The following is a 25,858-nucleotide window of genomic DNA, read 5'->3' as shown; positions in this document are numbered from 1 at the left end:
GTAAAGGGGTGTGTGTGTGTGTGTGTGTGTGTGTGTGTGTGTGTGTGTGTGTGTGTGTGTGTGTCTACAAGCAGAAATCCAATATAATACATAGAGAGAACAGCTAGAATCTCCCTGTTGTGCAAACTTTATGTTAAACTTTAAGGAGGATATTTTTAACATTGGAGAATTTTTTAAAAACAATGCAATGGTGCAGCTTCTGGCATGTTTCCTCGAGAAGTGGCACAGGAATCGGGATGCCAGCCTGTAGGTGGAACCTGGGGATCCCATGGAATTACAGCTGATCTCCAGACTACAGAGATCAGTTCCCCTGGAGAAAATAGATGCTTTGAAGAGTATACGCTGTTGCACTGTACTTCACTGAGGTCCCTGTCCAACCCAGACTCCATTCCCAAATCTCCAGGAATTTCCCAAACTGAATCACGCATTTGGGCTTCCTCATCCCTTGCCAGTGACCATAGGAACCTGGCAGCCCTATATTGAAATATTCTAAGTAAGTTAATTGACTTTGAAATTCTGTTCAGGATTGCAATGCATCGGGCTGGTCTTTCTCTGCCTAACTGATTTCCAGACAAGGATGTCGTGAAAAGAAAATGGGCAGGTGGGGGACACCATGCATATTGCCCAGTGGCAGAGCTACAAGGGGGAGGGGGTGCGCCGTGCACCATGGCCCCTCCCCCCGTGGCGTCCCCCTTCCCACACTTACCTTAGTTCCTTTCCTTTTCCTAGAACTTTTTCAGGCTGAAAAAAAAGGTCTGTTCACAGTAGAGGCTAAAAACAGCCTGAGGAACTACAGTTCCCAGGAGACCTTGGGGCTCACAAGGTCTCCTGGGAAGTATAGTTCCCATCAGGCCGTTTTTAAGCCTGAACTGTGAATAGGCCTTTTTTTCAGCCTGAAAATGTTCTAGGAAAAGGAACAGAACTAAGGTAAGTGGGGGAAGGGGGGACGTCGCGGGGGGGCATGGGGGGCAGTGGAAAATATAGACTGTGCACCGGGCGCAGATTGGCCCAGCTATGCCTCTGATATTGCCGTCATTAACTCCTTGGATGCAAAGCAGGGTAAAAACATAACAATTTAATTTCTCCTGCATATGAAGGTTGAGGAGTGATGCCTGTATCATTGAAAAGAATAACACTGACTTCATCCCTGAGGTTCTCATGATTGTGTTTTGTCTGTTGCCTTCTTGATAGATGTGTTACTGTGTACGCGAAAATGTTTGGGGCCCCATAGATTTCTAGAGCTTGTCTGTTGCATTCTTGATAGCGTTACTGTGTACTCTAAAATGCATGGGACCCATAGATTTCTAGAGCCTGTGCATATAGCCATATTCTCAGGAAACATGAGTTGTGCATCCCTTGCACTAACTGCCTCCCTGGGATTTTAAAATGCTTTTATTTCCATCTTTCTTTTCTTTTGAAGCAAACAGGCTGACATTTACCCACGAGGTACATCTCCTACTCCCTCCCTTAATTTAGCCTCCTGCATCACTGACGTTACTCTCCTGCATTTTTAAGACATCACTGCTGGAAAAAGAGGGCTAAATTTGCCTTTTTTTGGACGGGAGGCTGTTGCGTATTATGCAACACTCTGCAGACTTCTATAAATAACCCAAAATTTGTACCGGTAGCTTTGCCGCTGTGAAGAATAATGTCTCTTGACAATTCACTCAGCTGGAAATCCAAGTGGGGAAACTCAGACAAAAGGTGCCAATGCTGTATGGCCCCAGCTGCATCTTGGGGGGGGGGCACCAAATGGCTTTATGCCCCATTAGTGTCACTGCACAAAATCGCTAATGACTTTGATCAAGAAAATTCTGCTCAGGGATGGTTCCTTATTCATTATGAGGTTCAAGTACGTACACTTTTAGCCCATATGTAAGCCAATAAGATTTCAAAGTGGCTTACGATGGCAGAACCATTTTGTGATGCAGTACAATCATCAGTTTGCAGGGCAATCCAAAGCAGAATTTCACTTTTCTAAGGGGGTTGAAGTCAGTGAGTTTGGACAGGTGTTACTCTTCTCAGAACTGAGCCATTAAGAATTCTCAGCAGGTTATTTCAATTAATTGCATCCAGATTTGCAGAGGCTACTTGAAATAATCACAGACTCGGCTTGGATTGGAATAGGGCCGCAGCCCTTTTTATTTAAATAATTGAACGAAGCTGGGCGATCAAGAGGAGCACATCTTCCCTGCCGGACAGCCACCCTGGCTGCTACCGGCTCCTCCCCATTCTATTGGGAAGGATAGAGGTCGTGGGCCACTGGGCGTCCGCCCCCATTCTTCGTGGCCCACCCAGCTGGGGTGTCGGACTTGCCTGCAAAGGCCCTCAAAGGCATGCTCCCTCAGCCCGCCCCACTTCATGCCTCTTAAGGCATGCAAGCTCGTTCCCCCTTAAATTGATGTGCTCCTCTGCCCAAACTGCCCCCCAAAGGACTGTGACGGAAACTAAAAGGTCCCATCCCTAGCGTGAGGGAGGGTGGGCCAATTTGCTTCAAGGTGTCGAGACAGGCTGAAGCCACGTTCTCTCTTATATAGGGAGCTTCTCCACCCTAATGCCCGTGTGCATCAGCACGCCTATTGCCGGGTGGAAGGCGCTGCCGTTTGGCTACCCAGGAACACGCATGCTCCTCCTCTGGAGCTCTTACCACGTGCCTTGCCCCCTGTCACAATTATGGGCCTAGTTGATTCTAGTGCCGTTATTTCCTGCCTTTCTTCCATAATAGAAGCCAAAGTAGCATACTTGGGGATTCTCAAATCTCTCATCCAAGCAGGGGCCAAACCCAAGCCTGCTTAGCTTTAGCAGTCATTCCATGGCTGTGAGGTTGGGTCTGTGATATGGTGCTCCCCTCATGAAAATGGTGTCCCTCCTCCAAGGTCAAATTAAGTCCTCCCTGAAACAACTCCCTTAGCTTCTGCAGGCATTGAATTGTTTTAACCAAAGCTAAGGAAACTGATCATCAGTTGCGCCTGTTGTAAATGGTCACCGTACTTACCTTAAGGACTTTTGAGTTTTGCACAGAAATGCCATAAATGATACCTCTTGCATTTCAAGGGCTTTTATTTAGTCTATTTGTTTAAATACATTTTAATCCCACCTGTCATTCATGGAGTTTGGATCAGCATACTTCAGTTTCCCTTCCTCTGTTTTATCTTTACAACAACCCTGTAGGTAGGTTAGGCTGAGAGAAAGGACATAGACTGTCTGTCTTTCTGGCTTTAGGAAATGTATATACTGCTTTGTCGAAGGCTTTCATGGCCAGATTCAACTGGTTCTGGTGGGTTTTCCGGGCTGTGTGGCCATGGTCTGGTGGCTCTTGTTCCTAACATTTTGCCTGCATCTGTGGCTGGCATCTTCAGAGGTGTATCACAGAGGGAAGTCTGTTACAGTGTGAAACAGACTTCCCTCTGTGATACACCTCTAAAGATGCCAGCCACAGATGCAATTAGGAACAAGATCTATAACTCAGAACTCAGCCTCCTACTTCTCTGTGGAGCTGCTCATGGCTGCTCACAAAGAATTATCTCTATAATAATAAAAGGAGGCATCTGCTTTGTGACCACATAACTACTGCTACTTAATTGCTTTTCGGATGCTCCATTGTCACTTCAAATGCCTCTGCATTCACAGTGGCAAGAAGAACTACTCAGGGAGTTGTTGCCATGTGGAAATAATCATATAAGTCAAGTGTCAATGAAGGCAGATTTCCAGAGAGTGACTTGTACCCCCAGCTGATTCACTGTTAGCCAGCGGTCAAACTTCAGCCCTTTTCTTATGCGGAAGTTTCCATTTCTCTTTGATGGAGACCAATCTCCCATTATTTTCCAGGAGTCTCCCATCACATGCCATTGTAGGGGACAGCTCCATTTGCGACCATCTCACAGCACTGTTACGTGTGCTTCTGAATAAGCCTGAGTTGCTGGTTCTTTCCGGCCCTTGTGCTTTCAATGCAGTTTGAGCTTTAGAGATGAGCAGCTAATGATGCTTACCTCCGTTCACTGAGAATTTTGGATGCTCACTTCTGTACACATTTTTGTAAAAAATAATATTATTCCTAGTTACTTGTCAGCACAGTTCTCAGGAACCCACAGCTATGCGGTCATGTGCAGCTGTGGCAATGCATAGGATTACCCTTCTGGCACCTGAGCTTTGAAGCGGAATTCCAGTGGTGCACTCTTAGATTTTTTCCCCCAAACAAATATGTGCAGTGTGTGTGGGGTCAATCTAGCGGCAAAAAAATTGTACATAAAGTTGCAAAACTGAATAGGGTCTGGGAGGGAGAAAGAGACAGAGAGAGGGAGAGAGACTCCAACACCAAACCCAGGTTGTAAACAGCTGAGTCTTTTGTGCTAAGAGTTGCTTCAAAAACACCTGATCTGCCTGTTTGCATTGATGCCCTGTACATTTGCTTGAGTGATGAGCAATAGCTATTTTTAAAAATATGGATGGAGCATTTTAAAATCTTGGAGCCAGTTGCTGCTTTAGTAAGTCCATTCACATATGGGCACAAGAGGTAAATAGCAGAGTGAACCTGTTGGTGATTCTTACCTTCCCAAGTCTCCCTTCACGGCAGTCCACAAAAGGGATTGTGGTGGAAGATGCCATCAAGTAACAGCCAACTTAACACCAACTCCATAGGATTGTCAAACCACAGAGGTGGTTTGCCGTTTGCTGTCTTAGCATAGCTCCTTTGGACTTAGCATAGTACCTTTGGTCTCCACCCAAGTATTAATCTGGGATGGACAAGAATGGGCTAGCTTGTCCCATCCTGGTAGGAACATATTATGCTAGCTTAGTGTTACTGTTGTTTGTTGGCAGGGGATTGGCTCTAGGAGACCCTGAAGCTCACAATGTATCACCGCCAAAAGGGAAAAGCAGTGTGGAGTTGGGGAGGTGGAACAGATATTAGGTTGGATATTAGAATCAGATGTCATAACAATAAAAAGAGGCAGTCACCTTCACAATGTCTGACTTGGCCCTCTTGCATATCAACCAGGCTAAAACATTCGATTTGATTTCGATTCGATTTCGAATACCTTTAATGGCATATAAATAGTTTAAGATTAACTTTGCAAAATAATAACAGCCTTTACAACTTCTGACGAGTTAAAATAACACCATTTAAAAATTTTGCCACCGCTTCCAACAGCTCATAGTTGTGGCTGTTTAAAAGATATATAACCTTCTTTTTATCTGTAATGCCTTCACTTTCCATGCAGGAAGGGGATTATGTGTACTTCTTCCTACCTATCTCATAAAAAGGACAATTCAACAGCATATGAGATACTGTTTCCACAGAACCCATGCCACACGGGCATTTCCTTTCTTTATGTGGGATTCCAAGGTGGCGTCCAAGGGGCTAAAACATTCTTTATAGGCAAGCAAAACCAAAAGCCATGGAATATTTTTTTTCTTAGGGGCAACCAGAATTATGCAAAACAAGTTTTTGCATTTTCCAGCACTTTCTATTAGGCTGCATGTTTACAAAAAAAAGGAGAAAGGTATTTCAGGTATCTGTGGAATCTTTAGTTAAAATGACCTTAGTTTTGGGTTGCAGGACTGGGAATGGCCTCTTCATTACTGGTAAGCCACAATTGTCTGATTAACAAGGTACATAGAAAAGTTGTCCAAATGTGAATGATTGACCTATTAAACTGGAGATAGTTCACCCGGCAATAATTTCATAATTGTTTATCTATGTATTTCCGGTAGTAAAACCAAATTAGCATTTTTGATATAGCTAATCTGATAAAACCAATCTGAAAAGTTATTTTTTTTAAAAAAATGAAACCTTCATCTGGTTGTAAATGTTAAGGTTATACCAGCAAGAATGAATTTTTATGGAACCCCCCCCCCTCCATGATTTAAATCAAGTCTTACTTGATTTTATTTAAATGAAATCCACCCTGATGATTAGACAATAAGGGCTTTGAGGAATCAGAGGTCTGACATGGAGAAGTGCTGCTTCATAATGTGTCTTAGGGTTACTAACCTCGACATGGAGATTGAAATTCATCCAGAATTACTGCTGATCTTCAAACTACAGAAGATATGGCCGCTTTGGAGTGGACTCTATAGTATACCATAAAGCTGAGGAGAAATCAGAGTCCTAGAGCAGCGGTGGTGAACTTTTGGCACTCCAGATGTTATGGACTACAATTCCCATCGAAGCCCTATGGCAGCATGGCCAATTGGACCATGCTGGCAGGGGCTGACATGGAATTGATAAGTCCATGAACATCTGGAGATGCCATAAGGTTCACGCACTCATGTCAGTCCCTAGGAGTGACATAACATCACTGCTGAACTTCCTCCCCTCCCCAAACTCTGCTCTACCCAGGCACCATTCCCAGTCTCCAGGAATTTCCCAAGCCAGAGATGTAACCTTATCACTGACGTTTGTTCAGTGTCATCTGATTTGGAATTTTTAGTGCCATGTACTTTATTCTGCCCTGCTCATTTTTATTCAGATTAATGTCTCCATCTTTGCGCTGTTGTGAATTTAGAGTTAGTTATCAGAGAGACACCAATTCTGGAATTTGCTTTTCTAGCCTGAAGGATTTTAGAAGCAAATGTTATTATTAGCTATGCTCATGTCGAGTTTGCTGTGGTAATTTCTCTAATGCTACCTTTCATATGTAGATTGGCTGCCGATCGCTTCCATGACTCATTTTGGTCTCTTGAGCCTGTCAGGTCCTGTACGGACATGAACAGCTCTTTTGATGATTTTCTTTTTGGAGGCAAACCAGCTGAGCATATTTATGCCATGTCAGGCATATGAAAGGCCAAGAGTCTCCCTGAAGCAACCTAAAATGATGGGGGAGGGAATGACTTTGTGTTAGAGTTGACATCTTTTTGACTAGCTGCCCCTTTATTATCAGTGGGCTCTGTGGCAGGTGCCGTAAGATGTAATTTAACTCCATGCCATGACAAGTTTCAGCTGCCCATTTCTGTATAGTAAACACTTAATAAAGGGACAGGACATTTTCCTCAGCTGTAGGTCATTATGTTCATGACCCTTTTTTCTGTCAGCGGGATGACCTTTCATAGTATGAGCCTGATTCTATTGACATCTGCTCCTAGAATCTTACCACTGTACTTACTTTCACTCAATACTTATTCACATATTATCCTTCTTTTGATGGAGCGCATATTATTGAACCATCATGGAATGCTGTCAGAGGGAATGAACAAACTTTCTCTCCTTGCAGGCAAGGCTGCCTTTTACACCCTGGGAGGAGGAGCCCAGTCATTGTCCTGAACCACATTTGCTATGTTTGCTTAAAGGGCCATACTTGATTTAATCTAGCAGCATTTCTCTCCTCTAAAAGGCAAAAACAGCTGCCACAAGATTGTAAGACCCAGATGCTGGCACATCACTAGCCCAACAACCCCATGTGCTTACTGAATGTTGCAGGCGGGAGAGCAGGAGCAAGTGCATTGGTTTCTAACTCCTGGCCTGGAGGTCTGCAGCGGAAAACTGTGCAGAAATGACTGTGCGAAGTCTGCGTCACTGTGACCAGAAGGGCTGGTTTTGGCATGTCACTGATCATGAGAAGGGAGAGTTTGCATGGCCACTTCCTATGTGCAGCTTCTTCTACAGACAACCAGGTATTCCTGAGGGAGAGGGTTCAGGTCCAGCCTGCTCCCTCCATGCACATTCAGTCAGTGTTTGGGTCTGTCCAGTACACCAGGCTACAGAGAGACCTCCACACCGCCCTTGGTAGAGCAAAGCCCTATAGAATGTGCCTCCCAGGCAAGGGTTCAGGTTGGGGAAGGCAACTTTTTGCAAGGCAGAGGAGATGCAGTTCAGAGTATAAACTGGCGAAGAGACATATGCAGGAGTCTAAAGAGAAGTTGTCCTTTAGGGTGAAAGAATGCATTGAAATGGACGAACGAGGTGATCCTGATATTTATTACCTAATGTTAATGAGAAAGAGTGAATCTGTGAAAACAGATGAATGTCGCCAGGAATTTCTTATTCTTTCTCTTTTTTCTGTTTTTCTTTTTCTTTCTTTTTTTTTGGGTTGTGGTGGTATATATTGGTACTGAATGTCATCACCTTTGGGGGGAGCTGTCCCAAATCTTATGCAACAATATTGTTACTTAAAAACCCCCACAGAACATTGCTAAAAACAGCTTTTTAACAAGTATGAGAGTTTACCTTGAAATTCTTCTGTTGATATTGTTATTGGGATATATTTTGATTCCATTTCTTTGTTTTGCAGGTGATGGAAATCAAAGGGCAAATGATTCACGTCCCAGAATCCAACTCCATTTTGTTTCTGGGTTCCCCTTGTGTGGACAAGCTGGACGAACTGATGGGCCGAGGACTCCATCTTTCCGACATACCGATTCATGATGCTACCCGTGATGTCATCCTTGTTGGGGAGCAAGCAAAGGCTCAGGATGGCTTAAAGAAGCGGATGGACAAACTGAAGGCTACATTAGAACGGACGCACCAGGCTCTGGAAGAGGAGAAGAAGAAAACAGTGGACCTCCTCATTTCCATCTTTCCAGAAGAAGTGGCTCAGCAGCTGTGGCAAGGGCATCAGGTTCAGGCCAGGAAGTTTGACGACGTGACCATGCTCTTCTCGGACATTGTTGGTTTCACAGCTGTCTGTGCTCAGTGTACTCCCATGCAGGTGATCAGCATGCTCAATGAGCTCTACACGCGATTTGACCACCAGTGTGGATTCCTTGATATCTATAAGGTAACTCACTTCATCTCCCACTCACCCTTTTAAAACTTTGCAGATGTCAATATATTATTATTATTATTATTATTATTATTATTATTATTATTATTATTATTATTATTATTATTATTATTATTATTATTATTATTATTATTAATTCAATTTCTATACCGCCCGATCCCCAAAGGGCTCCGGGCGGTGAACAACTATAATATATAAACAATAAAAAGGAGCAAATCCAGTAAAATCCAAACATTAGGCTCCGTCACATAAAACATCTTAAAATACATGTGTAAAACAGCGTAAGCTACAACAATTAGCAAATTGAAACAAGAGGCGTCCCAGGCTCAATTCTAAAAACTCACCCCAAGATAGGGTGTGACGGCAGGCCACCTCAATATGAGGGAGCTCTGTTGTACCAGTGCCAAAGCAGGAGCAGTGGGGGGGGGGCACCATATCAGCGGCTGGACACTCCAAAGGCCCGGTGGAACAACACAGTCTTACAGGCCCTGCAGAACTCACCAAGGTCCCGCAGGGCCCGGACAGTTGGTGGGAGGGTGTTCCACCAGGCTGGGGCCAGCGCTGTGAAAGTCCTGGCCCGTGTGGAGGCCAGCTGCATCATTGAGGGGCCGGGGACCACCAGCAAATTGGCCTCTGCTGAACGCAGAGGCCGAGTAGGGACATATGGGGTGATGCGGTCCCGAATATATAGTAAAGTTATTAATTTTTTTAAAAATAAATGGTTTCTTATATGGGAAACTGTGAACCCTTGGGTATAGTGTGGTTGCCATAAAACTGATTCTTGGAGAGAATTGTGGCATATTCACATTAGGACTAAAGGTGCTGAGATTGCTACTTAGTACTAGAAGGGAGATGGAATAGAACTGTATGATGACATAGGTCTATGATGTGCCCTTCTCAAAAGTCAGCATTGAGCGATACATGTTTGCTTGGCAGTAAACTTGATTGAATAGTGCTCACTTTGAAATAAACTTTCATAGGGCTGGTGTGAGAGTGATCTTTGTCCGAGAAAAGTATACATTTGGTGACTAGATCATTCATAGATCCAATTGTAGAAGCACTTTTCTATTTTTGACTCCTTGTTCTCATAAGAACATAAGAACATAATAAAGAGCCTGCTGGATCAGACCAGAGTCCATCTAGCCCAGCTCTTCTACTCGCAGTGGCCCACCAGTTGCCTTTGGGAGCTCACAGGCAGACTGCGAAAGCAATGGCCTTCTGCTGCTGGTGGTGCTCCCGAGCACCTGGTATGCTAAGGAATTTGCAATCTCAGATCAAAGAGGATCATGATTGGTAGCCATAGATTGACTTCTCCATCAATCTGTCCAAGCCCTTTTTAAAGCTATCCAGGTTAGTGGCCATCACCACCTCCTGTGGCATCATATTCCAGACACCAATCACACGTTCTCGTTGCTTGCTGATATGTGTCTCAGCAGTTCACAGAAATCCATTATCATTTTTTGCTATTGAAGATTTAGTGGCTCCCCCCTCCGCTATATTTTCATAAATTTGAGGAGAAGGAACAATTTTCACCAAACGTCCCCTTTTGCAGAAGACCTCTGATTTCCCCCAAATTATTGCTGGGGGCCTCCCATCGTCCAGGAGCAGCATTTCATGGGTCATTTTGGGTTGCCGTAGGAGGAGGAGGTGAAAATCACCCACTCTCCTTGAACTCACAGAAATCTAGGGGAACCTTCATATCCACTGGCAGTAAACCTCTAGATAACAGTGCAAAGAGACAACCTCAGGAGAAGGCCTTGGCCTCTATGCCCAGTTGCTGGACCTCTGGAGGAATTGGCTGGCCATTATGTGAGGTAGGATGCTGGACTAGCTGGACCAGTGGTCTGATCCTTCAGGGCTCTTTTTATGTTCTTTAAATTGAAACTGGAAAGCAACTCAGCACAGTGGTTCTTCTTGTGCAGGATGAGATTGCTGATGTGCAGGTCGGCCCTTTTTGTTTCGTTTTATTAACTTGTCAGTGCCAAGCTTTCTGCGCTCCACATTTTCTTCCTTTGTTTCACGTTTTGTGTACAGTTGAGGCAGAAACAATATTGAAGAAAATGCACATTTTATGGGGAACGTCTGATATGAAGAAACAGAAAATGATGCAAAGGTGAATTCACCGACAGAAGAAGCTAAATTGAAAACAAGGATTTGGCGCCGAAACAATAGGATTGGCATATGCCGTAGCCATAGGGCCTCCTAAATGAGGTCGCTTTCCAGCTAGTGTTGAGGCTGCTGTTGGGCTGATCTGGTTCCACCATGCAGTGTGAACTTGGGCCTTTTCATGAGATTACTTTTGGCATCTCTGTATGGTACGCAGAAAGCACTGGAGCGCAACAAATCTTTTTTGCTGCAGAGCTGCCTTTAGCTTTTTTTGTTTTCGTGTATCTTTTCTCCTCAGGAATGTTTTTAAAAAGCTGCCTGATGAGCGCCATCTTAAGCATGAAGTGAACATGCTCCTTTGGCAGCTTTAAGCCCACAGGGCTGGCTGAATGCTGAGGATTTCAGAGAATTGCCGCCAGTTTTAGAGGCACAGAGAAAAGAAATTGGGAGATTTGGACTGAGAGGAGCTATAGGTGGAGTACTGGTCATGTCGCGTGTGGGCCTCTTTGTTCATTTATACGTGTTGCTTTTTCAGCCGTGCTTTCCATCAACAAATGTCAAAGCAGCTGGTGAGGTAAAAACATGAAAGCAGTTGCAATATCTTATCTAAGATATCACAAAAGAAAACAAAATGAACAATACAGAGCAGCAAATAAAAACGTTCAAAGCAGTGAATGAAGAAGAAGAGTTTGGATTTATATCCCCCCTTTCTCTCCTGTAGGAGACTCAAAGGGGCTTACAATCTCCTTGCCCTTCCCCCATCACAACAAACACCCTGTGAGGTAGGTGGGGCTGAGAGAGCTCTGAAAAGCTGTGACTAGCCCAAGGTCACCCAGCTGGCATGTGTGGGAGTGTACAGGCTAATCTGAATTCCCCAGAAGCCTCCACAACTCAAGCGGCAGAGCTGGGAATCAAACCCAGTTCCTCCAGATCAGAGCGCACCTGCTCTTAGCCACTGCTCTTTGCCACTACGCCACTGCTGATATAACATTAGGCTAAAATGGGTCAAGTCCAGTGCAGAACTGTAACGAGACAGCAAATAAGACAAGCAAACTGTTGCACATATTAAATAGTTGTAGTATAAATATCATATTATACTAAACAAAGTGCCAGGGTGAATAGTGCAGCTGTTGCTTTGTCTTTCAGAGCCAGTGTGGTATAGTATGTTGTATTAGGAACAAGAAAAACTGGGTTTAAATTTGCACTTAGACAAGATGCCCTCTCAATCTTATCTTCCTCAGAACTACTGTAAGGGAAAAAAAGAGATAAAATAATTATGTGTACTGCCCTGAGATCTTTGTTGGAAAAGCCAGGATGAAGATGTAACAGGTGTATATATATTCTACTAGTTTTAATGTTTTGCTCAAATGCAGCATAAAAATTATACACACACACACACACACACACACACACACATACACACACACCTTCATCCTGTTACATCCTATATATATACCTGTTACATCTTCATCCATATATATATATATGTAACAGGTAGATATATATATATATATATATATAGCAGTCAGAAGGATGAGTACTACATGATATATGAGTATTCAGCCTAACCTACCTTACAAAGTGGATGTAGGGATAAAGTATAGGAGACAAGAAGCATGTATCTATTATTATTTATTTATTTATTTAGAAAGGTTTGTGCCGACTCACCAGGAACCTACTCAAGGTGGCATACAAAATAAAAACAATAAAAAGCATTCAAATATATTAATTAAAACCCAACATTAAAAGCCATTCCCTGAACTCCTTGGAGAAAATATGTGATAAACCACTGGAGATAATTTTTAAAAATTAGAATATTGACTTCCAGTGTCTATCTCAGCAGGGCAATGGGCAGTACCAAAAATCTTCCCAGACCTTGACACACACATATTTCTAGCCTCCAAGGACCATAATTTGGATGCCACATTAAAAAAGTCCAAGAATTTTTCATCCCTTGTCTGCAGTGAGGGGGAATTGCCTTCTGTAACATTGTTCTCGGGCCTCATGTTCCTTCTAATTTCTCACAGACTCATCAATCCATATTTATGCATGAAGTTTCTTGAACTGTGTACCCAGGCTTCTAGTGGCTGCCTTGGGAAGGGAAGGCTACTGACATTTCTTCTCCAATAAGGATGACATTTATCAATGCTAACCTGGCTGGACAACATTATTGGTGAAAACCAGTAAGTTCCATCCATCATGCCTTAGTTTCAATATAGTTCTGCATTTCTTCAGGCTTTTATCTAATTTTTATGCTGCATTTGAGCAAAACATTAAAACTAGTAGAATGGATTCCCCAACACATCTAAAGAATATTAGAAGCAGTACTAAATTAAGAAGGAAAGAATATGTGCAAACTATGAGGAAATTACACAGAGATATGTGTGTTGGAGAAAGAAAGGGAAGGAAATCACTGGTCATTAAGGAGGAAAAGCCTTTCTAGGAATCCGGATTCTTTTTATTTCACTTAACTGAACAATATAACATGTTTCTAAGTTAAACAAAGGGTTAAAATGGGTGTATAAGGAGGTCTATTGTGCTGATTTTTTTCTTTGCTGTCACAAGAAAGCCAAGTGGTCCTGTCATCTATATATGTATGCTACCCTGAGTCCATTGGGGGCAAGGGTGTAGTTGCTAAAAAAAAGTCCTGCCCCTTTATCAGAGGCTTAATATGTAGAACGGACAACTGAAACTTTCATAGCATTGAGATAAAAAAAAATCATCTGGTATATAACATCCTATTAAGTCTTAAGTAGAACAACAGTGGCAGTAGAACTGGCTGTAGCACAAAGTGGTAAGTTGCAATGCTTCAAGCTTCTGTTCACAACTTGAGTTCAATCCTGCGGGAAGTCAGCTTCAGGTAGCCGGCTCAAGGTTGATAAAATAAGTACCCAGGTACCTGGGAGTAAAGTATAGATGATTGGGGAAGGCCACCTCATGAACATAGTCTGCCTAGTAAAAGCTGTGTGATGTCACCCCATGGGTCAGTAATGACCTGGTGTTTACACAGGGGACTGCCTTTGCCTCTAGAGGGGCAGGACATTTTTTTCTCGAGGTAGTTGGCAGCTCTGTTAAGAAATTATAAGTCTGATTTCTCTTGGGCGATGAAGAGTTCATTGTTCAGCACTAACAGTAACCTCAGAAATGTTTGCTGCTGTATTTTTAATCTTATCCCTTCAGCTGTGAGCCAGCATACTTACAGCGCAATCCTATGCTGAGTTATTCCACCCTAAATCCCTGGAAATTAATGGGCTTAGATTGGATCAGCTCCCTTTAGGATTACACTGTAAGTTGCCTAGCATGTAGATAGATACCCGCTCATCCTGTGTAGACAAACTGCCATCAAATATCTATCTGTGTAGCCACACACCCCTGCACCTATACAAACGGTTTGCTGCAAATAAAGATTGGTGGTTTGATTATATGAGTGAAGTATATACACAAATAGATGCCAGGAAATAGGCAGCAGATAACACAATATTCCTTGCAGCAGTGTTATATTCTATTTCACATAGATTGTATATTCCTCTGCCACAGAACAAAGCATGCCGGACCTCCTTTGTTGTAGAATGCTCTGCCTGGATCCTAGTGCCTAACTAGCTCTGCTTCCCCATCCATTTGAAAATAAAAAATACATTTTGACATAAATGCCCTTGTATCAAAATATCATGTCACTAATGCACAAAATCATGGTTTTGACAGTAGATTCGAGTGGTACATTCGAGACCAAACAAGATTTTTAGACTATATATTTTTAGAGTCAAAGTTCCCTTCTACGGATAATAGAACTGCATGTTGCTTATCGATGTCTTCTGACACTTTCACAATACAAAAGAAACAAATTAGCAGCCTTGAGTATCTGTTTAGGTCAGATATGTGTCGATAAAGTCATTAAAAACTGACAAAGGAGACCATAACCTCAAGTAAATAATTTTCATCTGAAAAGCTTTCCTCTAAAGCCAATAGGTATGATATCTTTATAGAAAATGCACTTTGGTTTTAGGAGCAACGTTTTGGACATCAGTGTACCTTTCAGATAGTATTTCAAATAACTATGGCTAGAGTCCAGCAATGATCCAAGGAATAGTGAGTTTTGGAAAACAAAATTGTGTTCAGCCAAATGCGTGTATACATGTGTGCCTGAAACAAAGGTTAAATGAGCAGACATGTTCGGATTCTGGCCTTGAAGCACTCAATGGGATGGAGGTGGTTCGCCTTTTGGTTTCCCACTGGCAAATTACACATTTAAAAGGCATCTAAAAATACACTTCCATGATGTTACTTTCCTATGCAAGTAAATGGTGTGGTTGCTATAGAGATATTAGATGATCACAAAAGAGATGGTTTGCGTGATAACAAAGGGGTGGGAAAGCCATTTATGAATTACAATCCATACTATTTTAAAAAAAATAAGAAACACGGTGATAATGTCTGTGCTGACAAGCAGAGCATTACATGCTTAACCCATTGCTATTAGAGGACTTAAAAATTATAACCCCAGTTCCATAGCAACATTCTGGAATATAATGTGACTTCACACAAGAGCTGAAATTATTTGCAGATTGAGTTGTGTGAATATGTGTGTATTTTATATTCTTTGTAAGGTTGAAAAACACATCCTCTTCTGGACAGTTTTTCTTCAGCACTCTTTAGAAAACTGTTCATTTATTCGTTTAAATTGCTCTAGTTGGTATCATCCCATAGCCCAATTTGATTGTGAGGAAGATCATCTTGTTCTCTGCATGATGCATAATTTGATGGGAACATCCATATGATTAATCCAGGAATGAGAAACATCAGCAAAGGGCAAAAAACAGTGTAAAAGCAGACAAAAGTCCAGAGAAAGAGTGGCTTTCAAAAAGACAACTATTTGCTCCATTAACATGTTTTGGTGGGAAAAAAAATTACCCAGCACAAATTGCAAACTTTCCAGCTACAAAATCAGACGTTTTAGATTTGTCCTGAGAAACCTCAATTCAAATTGTTAGTCACTGGATGACAAATCACTCCTCACGGGGTTGTTTTTAGCGTATAGCAGGATAATGCTTTGGATCCTGCCCCAAACTGGGTAGAGGATAAGCAAGAGACAGATGGAATTAATACTAAGTAAACAGGCTTGAGGGAGGGGCAAATCTTCTGCTGTCAGAAACCCGGAAAATGCAGCAGACATGATCCGAAAAGCTTCTATTTTGCACGTGCCAGAATGCCAAAACTGTCAAGTTGAACCTTTCTTATGGTTGAAATGAAATTGACATGGCTTCTGTGCCATTCCACCCAATCCTGTGCACGCTAATCCCAAACCTACTGATTTCAGCTGGACTACTATTCTTCTAAGTGAAGGAACTATCTTTAGCGTATCTACTCAGAATTAGGCCCATTTTAATCAGTGGGGTTTGTTTCTAGGAAAGCGTGGACTGAGAATGCTAGTTGTTTTCTTTAAGTAAATTGTCCTAGTTTTAGAGCAATCGCAAGGGCAATTCTGGTGAACAACTTTTTCCCCTTCTGTGGCTGATGAGCTTCCCCTATCTCGGCACGTCTGTCAGAAATTTGCATCAGGCGGGGGTTCACCACCCCTCCTTCCCCACAGATGCTTTTCAAAATTGAAAATATGTCAGGAGATTGGGTCTCCCATGTAACATGTAGTTTCAGAGTGTTCCATTAAAATTATTTCTGCTCAAATATCGTGAAGTTTGCACAGCAATCTTCTGTTCACTTTGATGCAGATTGTTCCCAGGTGTGCATGTGTGTATACATTTATTTTATTTTCAGGTGGGGGGGGGGAAATGACAAAATGTCATTTTACTATCAGGTAGACAGGGTACTTAGCAAGAAGTGGTTGTTTCTCTGTGTTTCCTTGCTGTATGGGGCTCACTACATAGTTCTCATCAGAGTTTCTCTTTATCCTGGATTCTCTGGAGCTTTCTGCCCTGACTGCTAAGCAGAAACTGTAGAACCAAGTCAGAATAAGATCCTTCCTGAGTTTGCCAACATGAAGGATCATTCAGTTCTTCCTTTAAAAATGCCCTGAGGTTTGGTGGGAACAATTGCAGCGTAATTAGGCTCTTGGGGAAGAGACTAGGTTTTGCTGGAGAGACGGGCTTTAGAAGAACATGGATGGAGCAGATGGACGAATTACCTCTTGGAATCTCTTCCCATTCCCTTGGGAATGTTTTTTCTGCAAGTTGGGAGCAATTCAGATGGCTCATTTTCAAAAGGAGACTCACAAGCAAGCATAGCATTGTTACAGTACCTGAAGATATATCTCGAGGCTAGTACAGAGACGGAAACAGCAAGAGATGCGGCACTAAGGAAAATTTAATTCAGAAATGTAATAGGAAGGGGAATTGAGGGTCAGGTTGAATGTACCTTCTTGCTTCCTAGTCTGAGCTGAGTTGAATGTTAGGTATTATTTTACATTCTTGGAGTTTTCTCCTCAATCATTCATTCTGAATTCATTTTGACTTTAACTGAATGTACAGAAATACAGTGACGACCTTGCTTTGGAAGTATGATCACTGGAATCCGTGCATTCTCTTCTGCTCAGATTTGGGCTGAGAAGGAATCTTTTTTATTCTCTTTGAGAAAAAGATAGATATGCACAGCTCTGCTTGGCTAGCCACTGTGTAGACAAGAAAGCCTTTTGAGAGTATGCTTGTGCTCTGTGCTGATTGGCTGACCCTTGTGCCAGGAAGTTATTTTGTTTGCAAGACAAAGGATGGTAGAAATATATAACTAATCAGCAAAATTCTCAACAAACTTTCAATGAAATAATTTTCAGGGCTTGGGGAGTGGAGAACCCAGGAAAGAGAGGATAGGATGCCTATTGCCACAATGTACCATTTCCCTGATGGGGGTGCCTGCTCTAACTGGTAGCAACCAGATTTATTAAATGTCAGAATTGATTGTGAGGCTGCATCACTTTTTAATTAAAGAAGAGGAAGTGACATAGGGTACCATTAGGAATCACCAGAAACTCTATGATTTTGCTGTAGAGCTTCTAGTGACTCCAAGAGCTACATATGTCACTTCTGAGCCACATTGAGAGCTGTGGATTCCTTCAGAGAGTCAATCCATCTCACATTGGGTTTTCCTTTTTTTTGCCACCTGAGAGAAGTAACTGAAGATCCTCCCACCTGTAAACCCCTCCATTAATAAAACTTAAACCTGGTTTTATGGTCAAAATGGTTGGCCATAGCCATTTATTAACATATTGGAACAAAGTTAACAGAAGCATAAGGCGCAGCATGGGGGTCTGATCTGAGTGCTGGGCAGCCCAAGGGCTGTCTCCCAGCAACCTACATTTTCCTCCAGCCCATTTGCTGAGGAAAATTAGCACACTTTGGAGCAGCCATGAGAGATTACAGATGGACGGTTCCTGAAGCCATATAAGCCCATGTCTGGGCACGCAAACACGTTGGCTTGCTCCACCCCAAACCTCTTAAGGAGGTTCCATCAAAGTGGGTATCACCCTCTGTCCCCCACCTATAGATCAGTCCCCCATGCGCAACCTGCCAATCAGCTATGACAATAGAACATGCATTAACAATAATAAAAACAAGGGCGAGGTGGGCGGGGAATGAGACTGGCTCTGACGAAATGGTAGGGAGCAAAGCTGGGCCTGGCCTTATATAGGCTGCCCTGCCTCCTCCCTGTGACGTCAGAGCGTCCCATCCCTGATGTCATTGAGTGGCGTCCGCAGCCCACCAGTCATGCGTGGCACGTGGGAAGGGGCCTCACGAACCAGATGAGGTCTCACGAGGCCCTGGGGAAGGCAGCAGGCGCCGCAGGAGGCTGTCCCTTCCCCAGCAGCAATGGGGGCTGTGTTAAATCATGGTCACTCCTTTCTTGCTGCCATCAATTTTTCTAAGGATTATTGTCTTTTTCAGTTCAGGCTTGATTTGATCTAGAACCCACTTTTTGGGCATTTCATGTTACTCATAGCACGACATTTCGAAGGAATCTGCTTTCTTCCTATCAGTTCGCTTCATTAACCAACTTTCATACCCATACATAGTAATAGGCAATACTATGGCATGAATTAACTTGATCTTGGCTGCTGCGACATATCCTTAAAAAAAATTCTAGCTTCTTCATTGCTGCCCTTCCCAATCTCGATATCTTCCTGATTTCTTGGTAGCAGTCTCCCTTTTGGTTGATGACAGAGACAAGGAATAGAAAGTCTTGGACAATTTCAATTTCCTCATCGTCCGCCTTAAAGCTGAGTAATTCTGCAGTAGGTGTTACTTTTATCTTCTTAAAGTTCAGCTTCGCCACTTTCTCTTTTTACTTTCAGCAGTAGTCATTTCAAGTCTTTTCTGCAGTGTCTCATTGTTAATGTTCCTCTCCCCAATTTTCACTCGGTGTTCATTTAAATCAAATTTTGCTTTCCTTATGAAATGTTCCGCTACAGGTTGAAGAGATGGGGAGATAAAATACACCTTTGTCTAACGCCTTTGACAATTGGAAACCATCCTCTTCCTTCGTTTTCTATTCTCGCAGCAGCCTTTTGTCCAGAGTACAGGTTGCCCATCAAAACGATCAGATGTCGTGACACACCCTTTTCTTTTAAAACAGCGACAGCTTTTCATGATCCACACAGCTGCTATCTATGAAACACAAGTTGATTTTCCCCTGAAATTCTCTCACATGTTTTAGTAAACAACATTAATTTGCAATATGATCACTTCTTTTTCTTAATTCAGCTTGGACATCGGGCATTTCTCTTTTCATACAAGGGAATAGTATGATTTTGAGCATCACTTTAGTCCTGTGAAAAATTAATGCAATGGTCTAACAGCTGTTGCAATCTTTGACATCTCTTTTTGGGGAATTGGAATGTAAATTATCAGTTTCTTGGTTGCGCACACATACCCCCACCCTCACCCCCGAACTCACTGTTCTGCAACTCAGAGAATCTCCATGTTTCTAAAACCTCCTAAGGTCCAACTTCCCCTTTCTCTTCACTGAGAAAGCATAAGAAGAACATAAGAACATAAGAACTAGCCTGCTGGATCAGAGCAGAGTCCATCTAGTCCAGCACTCTGCTACTCGCAGTGGCCCACCAGGTGCCTTTGGGAGCTCATGTGCAGGATGTGAAAGCAATGGCCTGCTGCTGCTGCTGCTGCTCCTGAGCACCTGGTCTGCTAGGGCATTTGCAATTTGAGATCAAGGAGGATCAAGATTGGTAGCCATAGATCGACTTCTCTCCATAAATCTGTCCAAGCCCTTTTTAAAGCTATCCAGGTTAGTGGCCATCACCACCTCCTGTGGCAGCATATTCCAAACACCAATCACACGTTGCGTGAAGAAGTGTTTCCTTTTATTAGTCCTAATTCTTCCCCCCAGCATTTTCAATGAATGCCCCCTGGTTCTAGTATTGTGAGAAAGAGAGAAAAATTTCTCTCTGTCAACATTTTCTACGCCATGCATAGTTTTATAGACTTCAGTCATATCCCACAATCATGTTGTGAACCGCCCTGAGCCCTCAGGGGGAGGGCGGTATATAAAACTAATAATAAATTTTAAAAAAATCCCCCCCCCAGACGTCTCCTCTTGAAACTAAAGAGTCCCAAACGCTGCAGCGTTCAATCATCCTCGTTGCCCTTCTCTGCACTTTTTCTATCTCTTCGATATCCTTTTTGAGATGTGGCGACCAGAACGGAACACAGTACTCCAAGTGTGGTCGCACCACGGCTTTATATAAGGGCATGACAAAGCAAAGATCTTTTGCGAGTGTTCAGCTTGCCTTGGCTTTGCTCACCCCTCCCCCCACTTACCTAATAGCAATTCCTTCCAGAGCAGCCTGAAGAATTTTCTTTTTTTCTTTTCAGAGAGAGGAAGAAACAGCAGGCAGGCATAGAAGTGGTGGGTAAGGGAAACGGCAGTTGGCTTGGCTGGGGAAGCTTTGCAGTGGGAGAATCACAGATCCCTCCTGCACAAATCCCTTAAAACGTTTCTAAAACGTTTTCAATCCCTTCCCCTTTACAAACACTCACCCCCTCAAGACGATTCCTGGCCACCATTATGTGATTTTTTTTCCTCTTTGTTTTCTTGAGCTCTGTGTTGAACTGATGCTCCTCATGTACTTCATGCTTCAAAGATTGTCCCCCCCTCCCCACCCCAATAAAAGAAAAAAACAGAGACATGCTGCAAATAAACAGGCATGAGGAAACTGGCTGAACTCCGAAAATGGTGCCAAGGAAGAAGTTCAGGGAAGCAGAGAAGAATGGGAAACATAGTCAATAAGTCTCACAGCAACTGAACACTTCTTCAAAACATTTCAATGAGAGAATCATTTTAAAAGAGGATTCATTTAAAATGTTTTGAGGCTTTAAATAAAACATTTTCGGATAAAACAATGTGGAACTCCAGGGAGGAAACGTTTTATTTTCTGCCTCAAAACATTTAAAAAGATTTGTGCAGAAAGTTAACACAGTTGTTATGTTACCACAGAAGACCACAGGAAAAATCCACTGTGGAAAAAAAGAGCCGTAGAATAAGCCCTGCATACATAATAGGCCTGAGTAAACCTATTTAGACTTGCTTCCTATATGCTGCAGTCTCTCTGGGTAAAACATCCTCTGAATCTGCTGCCTTCTGAATCTCTTTCAGGCTGATTCCGCATGGCTCCAAAACAGCAGTGTGAAAACGGTGTGAAAATGGTGTCAAAGGGTTTTAAATGGTGTAAAAGGGTTTATACTGTTTTCACACCGCTGTTTTTGGGCCATGCAGAATCAGCCTCACTGTGTTCAGCCTTTCTTGATTCTATAGCCCTCATAGGGAAATTCAACATTCGAACAGACTGCACTCAGTTGAATCTCACTGCCACAGAAACATGAAATTGAGTTGGATCTCATGTTACTAATTCACCAAAAACAGCAAGAGCCATTTCACATACTTTAGACCTATGTCTGTCAGGGAGCTGCAATCAAAATCTGCTTCCTGGTGTGCATAAAACTATAATATGAGTGTTTACAAATGCACTTCAGTCATGTTCTTGCTTTATGGTTTTAGGTGCACATTTATCTTAGGTGGATACCAGACAGGCATAAAATACACAGTTGCTCTAAAAAATCAGTAGCATCACACAGTCCATTAAAAATGCAAGCAAGCAAACAAACAAACAAATTGAAGACTGGTATCTGTTCTGCTTTTATAACAGGGAACTTTGTGTGGGTTTCTATTTGTATAACTGAGTATGAGTATTAATATGTTTTCTGAGGCCTATGACTGAGTATTATTGCTAGTATAACTAACTGCGGCAGAGAATATAATTAGAACTGACTGAGCTTGAGAATGTGAAACGTAATCAAGTGCAAATGGCTATAAAAGAGAATGTGGGCAAATTAGAGTGAAGTTTTTAGTTCCTGTGAGTTTAATTGATTGTGACTAACAGCTGATTTGCATGGGCTAAAGACTCCCCCAAGTAATTCTCATGACTGAGGTTTTTTTTTTTGCATAGCATGAATGGAAGGGACATTGATATTTCTTGTGGATTTCATATGTGGGCCCTGTCATTGGTTCATTTTTCTTGCCACAAGAGATTAAGATGATATCTTGGGTTTTAAATGACTAATAAGATTTTCAAAAACCCTAATAACTTCCCTGACAACACATGCATCAAAATTTAAATGGTTCTCCAGAAGTTCAGTATTTCCGTTCTGCACTGTATGAGATTTTTATGCTTATGCCCTTTTTATATTCATACCCAGTTGATACAACATTGAAATATGGGTTCATTTTAAACACGGGGAATGGAAAAAGAGAAGCGGGTGTGAAACTAAATGTATAGATTTGTTTCTCACAAGTCAAATTGGAATTTGGCTATTCACATAGAACCATAATGCTTCATTCAGTTCAGCCTCATGGCTTGTGTGCAGAGTTTGTGCCTTAGTGGGGCGGGGGGGGGGGCGACATACCCTTGAACTCTCCAACAGTTTGTGGGTTAGCCAGGGGCTGTTCTGAGTTATGAAGTGGATAGAAGCTTGCATTTGGAACACAGGATCTGTATTCTAATTCTTTACATCTGTGATGGACTGCAGAGGAGAAAGTGAGTTTTTAAAAGTGCAGGTATGAAGGACTGCACAGAATTGGTGAATTTTAAAAGGGCAGGGCTGCCAATTGCCATTTTTGTTTACAAGTCTGAGTGGGGGGAAAAACTGGTTGGCTGCGGGGTGAAACAAACTGCTGAAGTAGATGGACCACTGTTCTGATCCAACAGGGCTCTTTTCCAGAGGTGTGGCAAGGAGGGAAGCGCCCAGTGCACTGGTGCATCCTCCGCCCCCATCCCGCCACGGAATGCCCTGCCTGCCCCACCCCGCCCTGCTCCCGCAGGGGCATGTGTCCAGTGCACTGCGCACCCCCACGTCCCCTTGGAGCTACGCCTCTGCTCTTTTCCCATTCGGATGAGTCAGACCACTGGTTCATCCAGCCCAATCTTATCAGTTTTGACCGGCATCAGTCCTCCTTGGTCTCAAACATGGATCCTCCCCATCTCTGCTAAACTGGAGATGCTGGGGAACAACTGGAGAACTTTCTTCATGTAATGCTTGCCTTCTAGCACTTCGCTATGGTACCTGCTTCTATGGACTGTTGTTTATTATTTCAGCATGAACCATCTTTTAGAATCTGGCACAGGGTCCAGAAACAGCTCCCAGGTTGTTCATAAATCAAAGGGAACATAGATCAATAGCATGCTTTTCTGTAAGAAAAAAACCCCTCAAGACATTCCACTTTTATTGTTCTTTATGTTAAAGTCCTGAAAAGAATTTGCAGAAATAAAAAGAAGGTCTGTGTGATTTTAAATTCATAGCCACCCAAAAATGATTATGGCCACTGTTTGTAAAAGCTATAACTAACTCTTGGTAAAAATTTTTTTTTCTATTTTTCTTGGTAACTCTATTAAAAACCTTCTGGAATTTTTTGTTTGGAAAATGTGTATTTCACTGCTCCAGAGACTTGCTTAAGATAGCAAACAATAAAAAAGCAAAACAATTCAATGGAAACTAACCTCACCAACAATAGAACACCCTCTCTGTGTGTGCACATGTTAAGCACCATCAAGTAGCTTCTGACTTACGGTAAAGTAACTTGACAGTGCTTCCTCTCTACAATCAGCTATATATCTTGATATGCACAAATTTCTTTCTGTTCTGTATCTCTTTATACAACAATCTAAATATTTATCAATGCACTATTCTGGGATTATTGACAAACTTTATAATTTCTTCTGGCAAATGCAGTCTAAACGGTACATTCCCCCAAGATTGCCCAGGTGAATTTACATTCAGCTACCTGTGGGGAAGTAATGTTATTGATTATGCAATCATTTCCCTGCAAATGAAAAGGTCTATCTGGGTTGTCTGTGTGGACGATTGGGTAGGCAGTGATCATTTCTGCTAATGGTTACCTGAGAATATAAATTGCCCATTCCCTCACAACCCTTCTCTTCTTCAACTTTGAGTTCTGTTTCCCATTTCAGAAAGGTTAAATGAAATAAGAGAATGACTGAAAATATTTCTAGATGTCTTTGTTTTGTTTGATCTTAACCAGCAGTTATCCAAGGCAGATTCCGCATGGGCCAAAAACAGCATTGTGAAAACGGTGTGAAAATGGTGTAAAAGGGTTTAAAATGTTGTAAAAGGGTTTATACTGTTTTCACACTGTTTTCACACCACTGGTTTTTTTTTATTGATTTTCACCGTTATATAAAACAATCATATGTAGCATAGGTTGCATGATATTGAAAATAGAAGAGGAGTTAAACATTATCAAATATCCCCCCCAAAAAGCCATAATAAAACAAAAGAAAAAAGAAAAAAAAGTATAGAAAAGACTATCAAAGGTCCCTCTCTTGTTCAAAAGGCGAGGTATACAGTAAATCAGGACTGAAACTTTAGAATACATTATCCTTATCAGTTATAACTTCTAATTTTTTTTAATCCACTATTTCCTTCTATACTGTTCCCTCCCCTATAAAATATTATAGTCGAGGAACTTACTATAAAAACAAAATAGGTTTTTAAAATACAAATACACACCACTGTTTTTGGCCCATGCGGAATCAGCCCAATACTCCCAATGAGATCCAAGCACTTTCTCTCTATGAAAATCTCATTGCCAACATGAATTCTATTAGTTCACAATGGCAGAACCCTCTCCTTGGCTCAATTGGTACTGCCAGATAATGAAAGCTCAGGTATGAACACAGTACCATTTATGTTGCAACAGTGGTACAAAAAGTCTTCCAGCGAGTTATTTTAGTTTTATAAGCAGCTTCAAACCGCTGTAGCCTGCCCCCCAACACATGGCACCAATGGAAAGATGGAAATTAATATTTCATGCATTGCTAAACAATAACAGATTTCTCCAGTATCTTTACAGTCTGAAATTTGACAAGAAATTTGGGCTGCTTGGTTGGTGACTTCTTAATTGAGGAACTCCCTTCTCAAAAGTGCCCATCATACATTTTCAGTTGTGATCTTTTGTTTGGTTTCACCAAATTCATTTCTTCCATGTTGATGGAAAAGGAATCAATCTCACTTGGAACTGACTTTGCTCAAGAAAAGATGCGTGAATCTTGTTGTTTTATTTTCTGCAGACACCCCTCCCTGCTCCGTGAGAAATAAAATGGACCAAAACGTAACTCCTTCAGGTTGTTATTTCTTATCATGTAGAGCTTTTGTAGTACCCAGGAGCAGTGTGAGCTTGTCACGCCATTTTGGCATTTGGCAGAGCCAGGGTAAGCTCAGTTGACTTGGAGGATCTCAAATATTAGCTAGATAGCTCACATAAATCTCTGTTTATCACAAACATCTCAAAGTGCCACCCCCAAATTGTTGAATTACTAACAGCATGAAAAGAGGAACAGCACCAAGCATGGAGCAAAAAAATCAAGACTTACCCGATGTAGTGGCAAAATGAATGCTAATTCAGTCTGAAGCCCCTATGCATTTTGTATACACTTCATCAAGTAGGAGTGGTGGTAGTTGTAAATTTTATTATTATTATTATTATTTTATTTTATTTTATTT

The 25,858-nt window shown here is 42.1% G+C and overlaps 1 protein-coding gene across 1 annotated transcript in view; it reads left to right on the top strand.

Annotated features, from left to right (window-relative positions):
* Positions 1 to 25,858, top strand: part of GUCY1A2 (guanylate cyclase 1 soluble subunit alpha 2) — a 201,113-nt gene that overhangs the window by 91,003 nt on the left and 84,252 nt on the right. Inside the window, exon 5 of the mRNA XM_048494034.1 lies at positions 8,229 to 8,714. Within this exon, the coding sequence (XP_048349991.1) occupies positions 8,229 to 8,714 (486 nt within the window). The remainder of the gene's footprint in view (positions 1 to 8,228; positions 8,715 to 25,858) is intronic.

The sequence above is a fragment of the Sphaerodactylus townsendi genome, linkage group LG04, assembly GCF_021028975.2.
Source record: "Sphaerodactylus townsendi isolate TG3544 linkage group LG04, MPM_Stown_v2.3, whole genome shotgun sequence".
In the NCBI taxonomy this organism is placed as follows: domain Eukaryota; kingdom Metazoa; phylum Chordata; class Lepidosauria; order Squamata; family Sphaerodactylidae; genus Sphaerodactylus; species Sphaerodactylus townsendi.
Note: the sequence above shows the minus strand (reverse complement) of the source record. Positions and strands in the feature narration are given on the sequence as shown.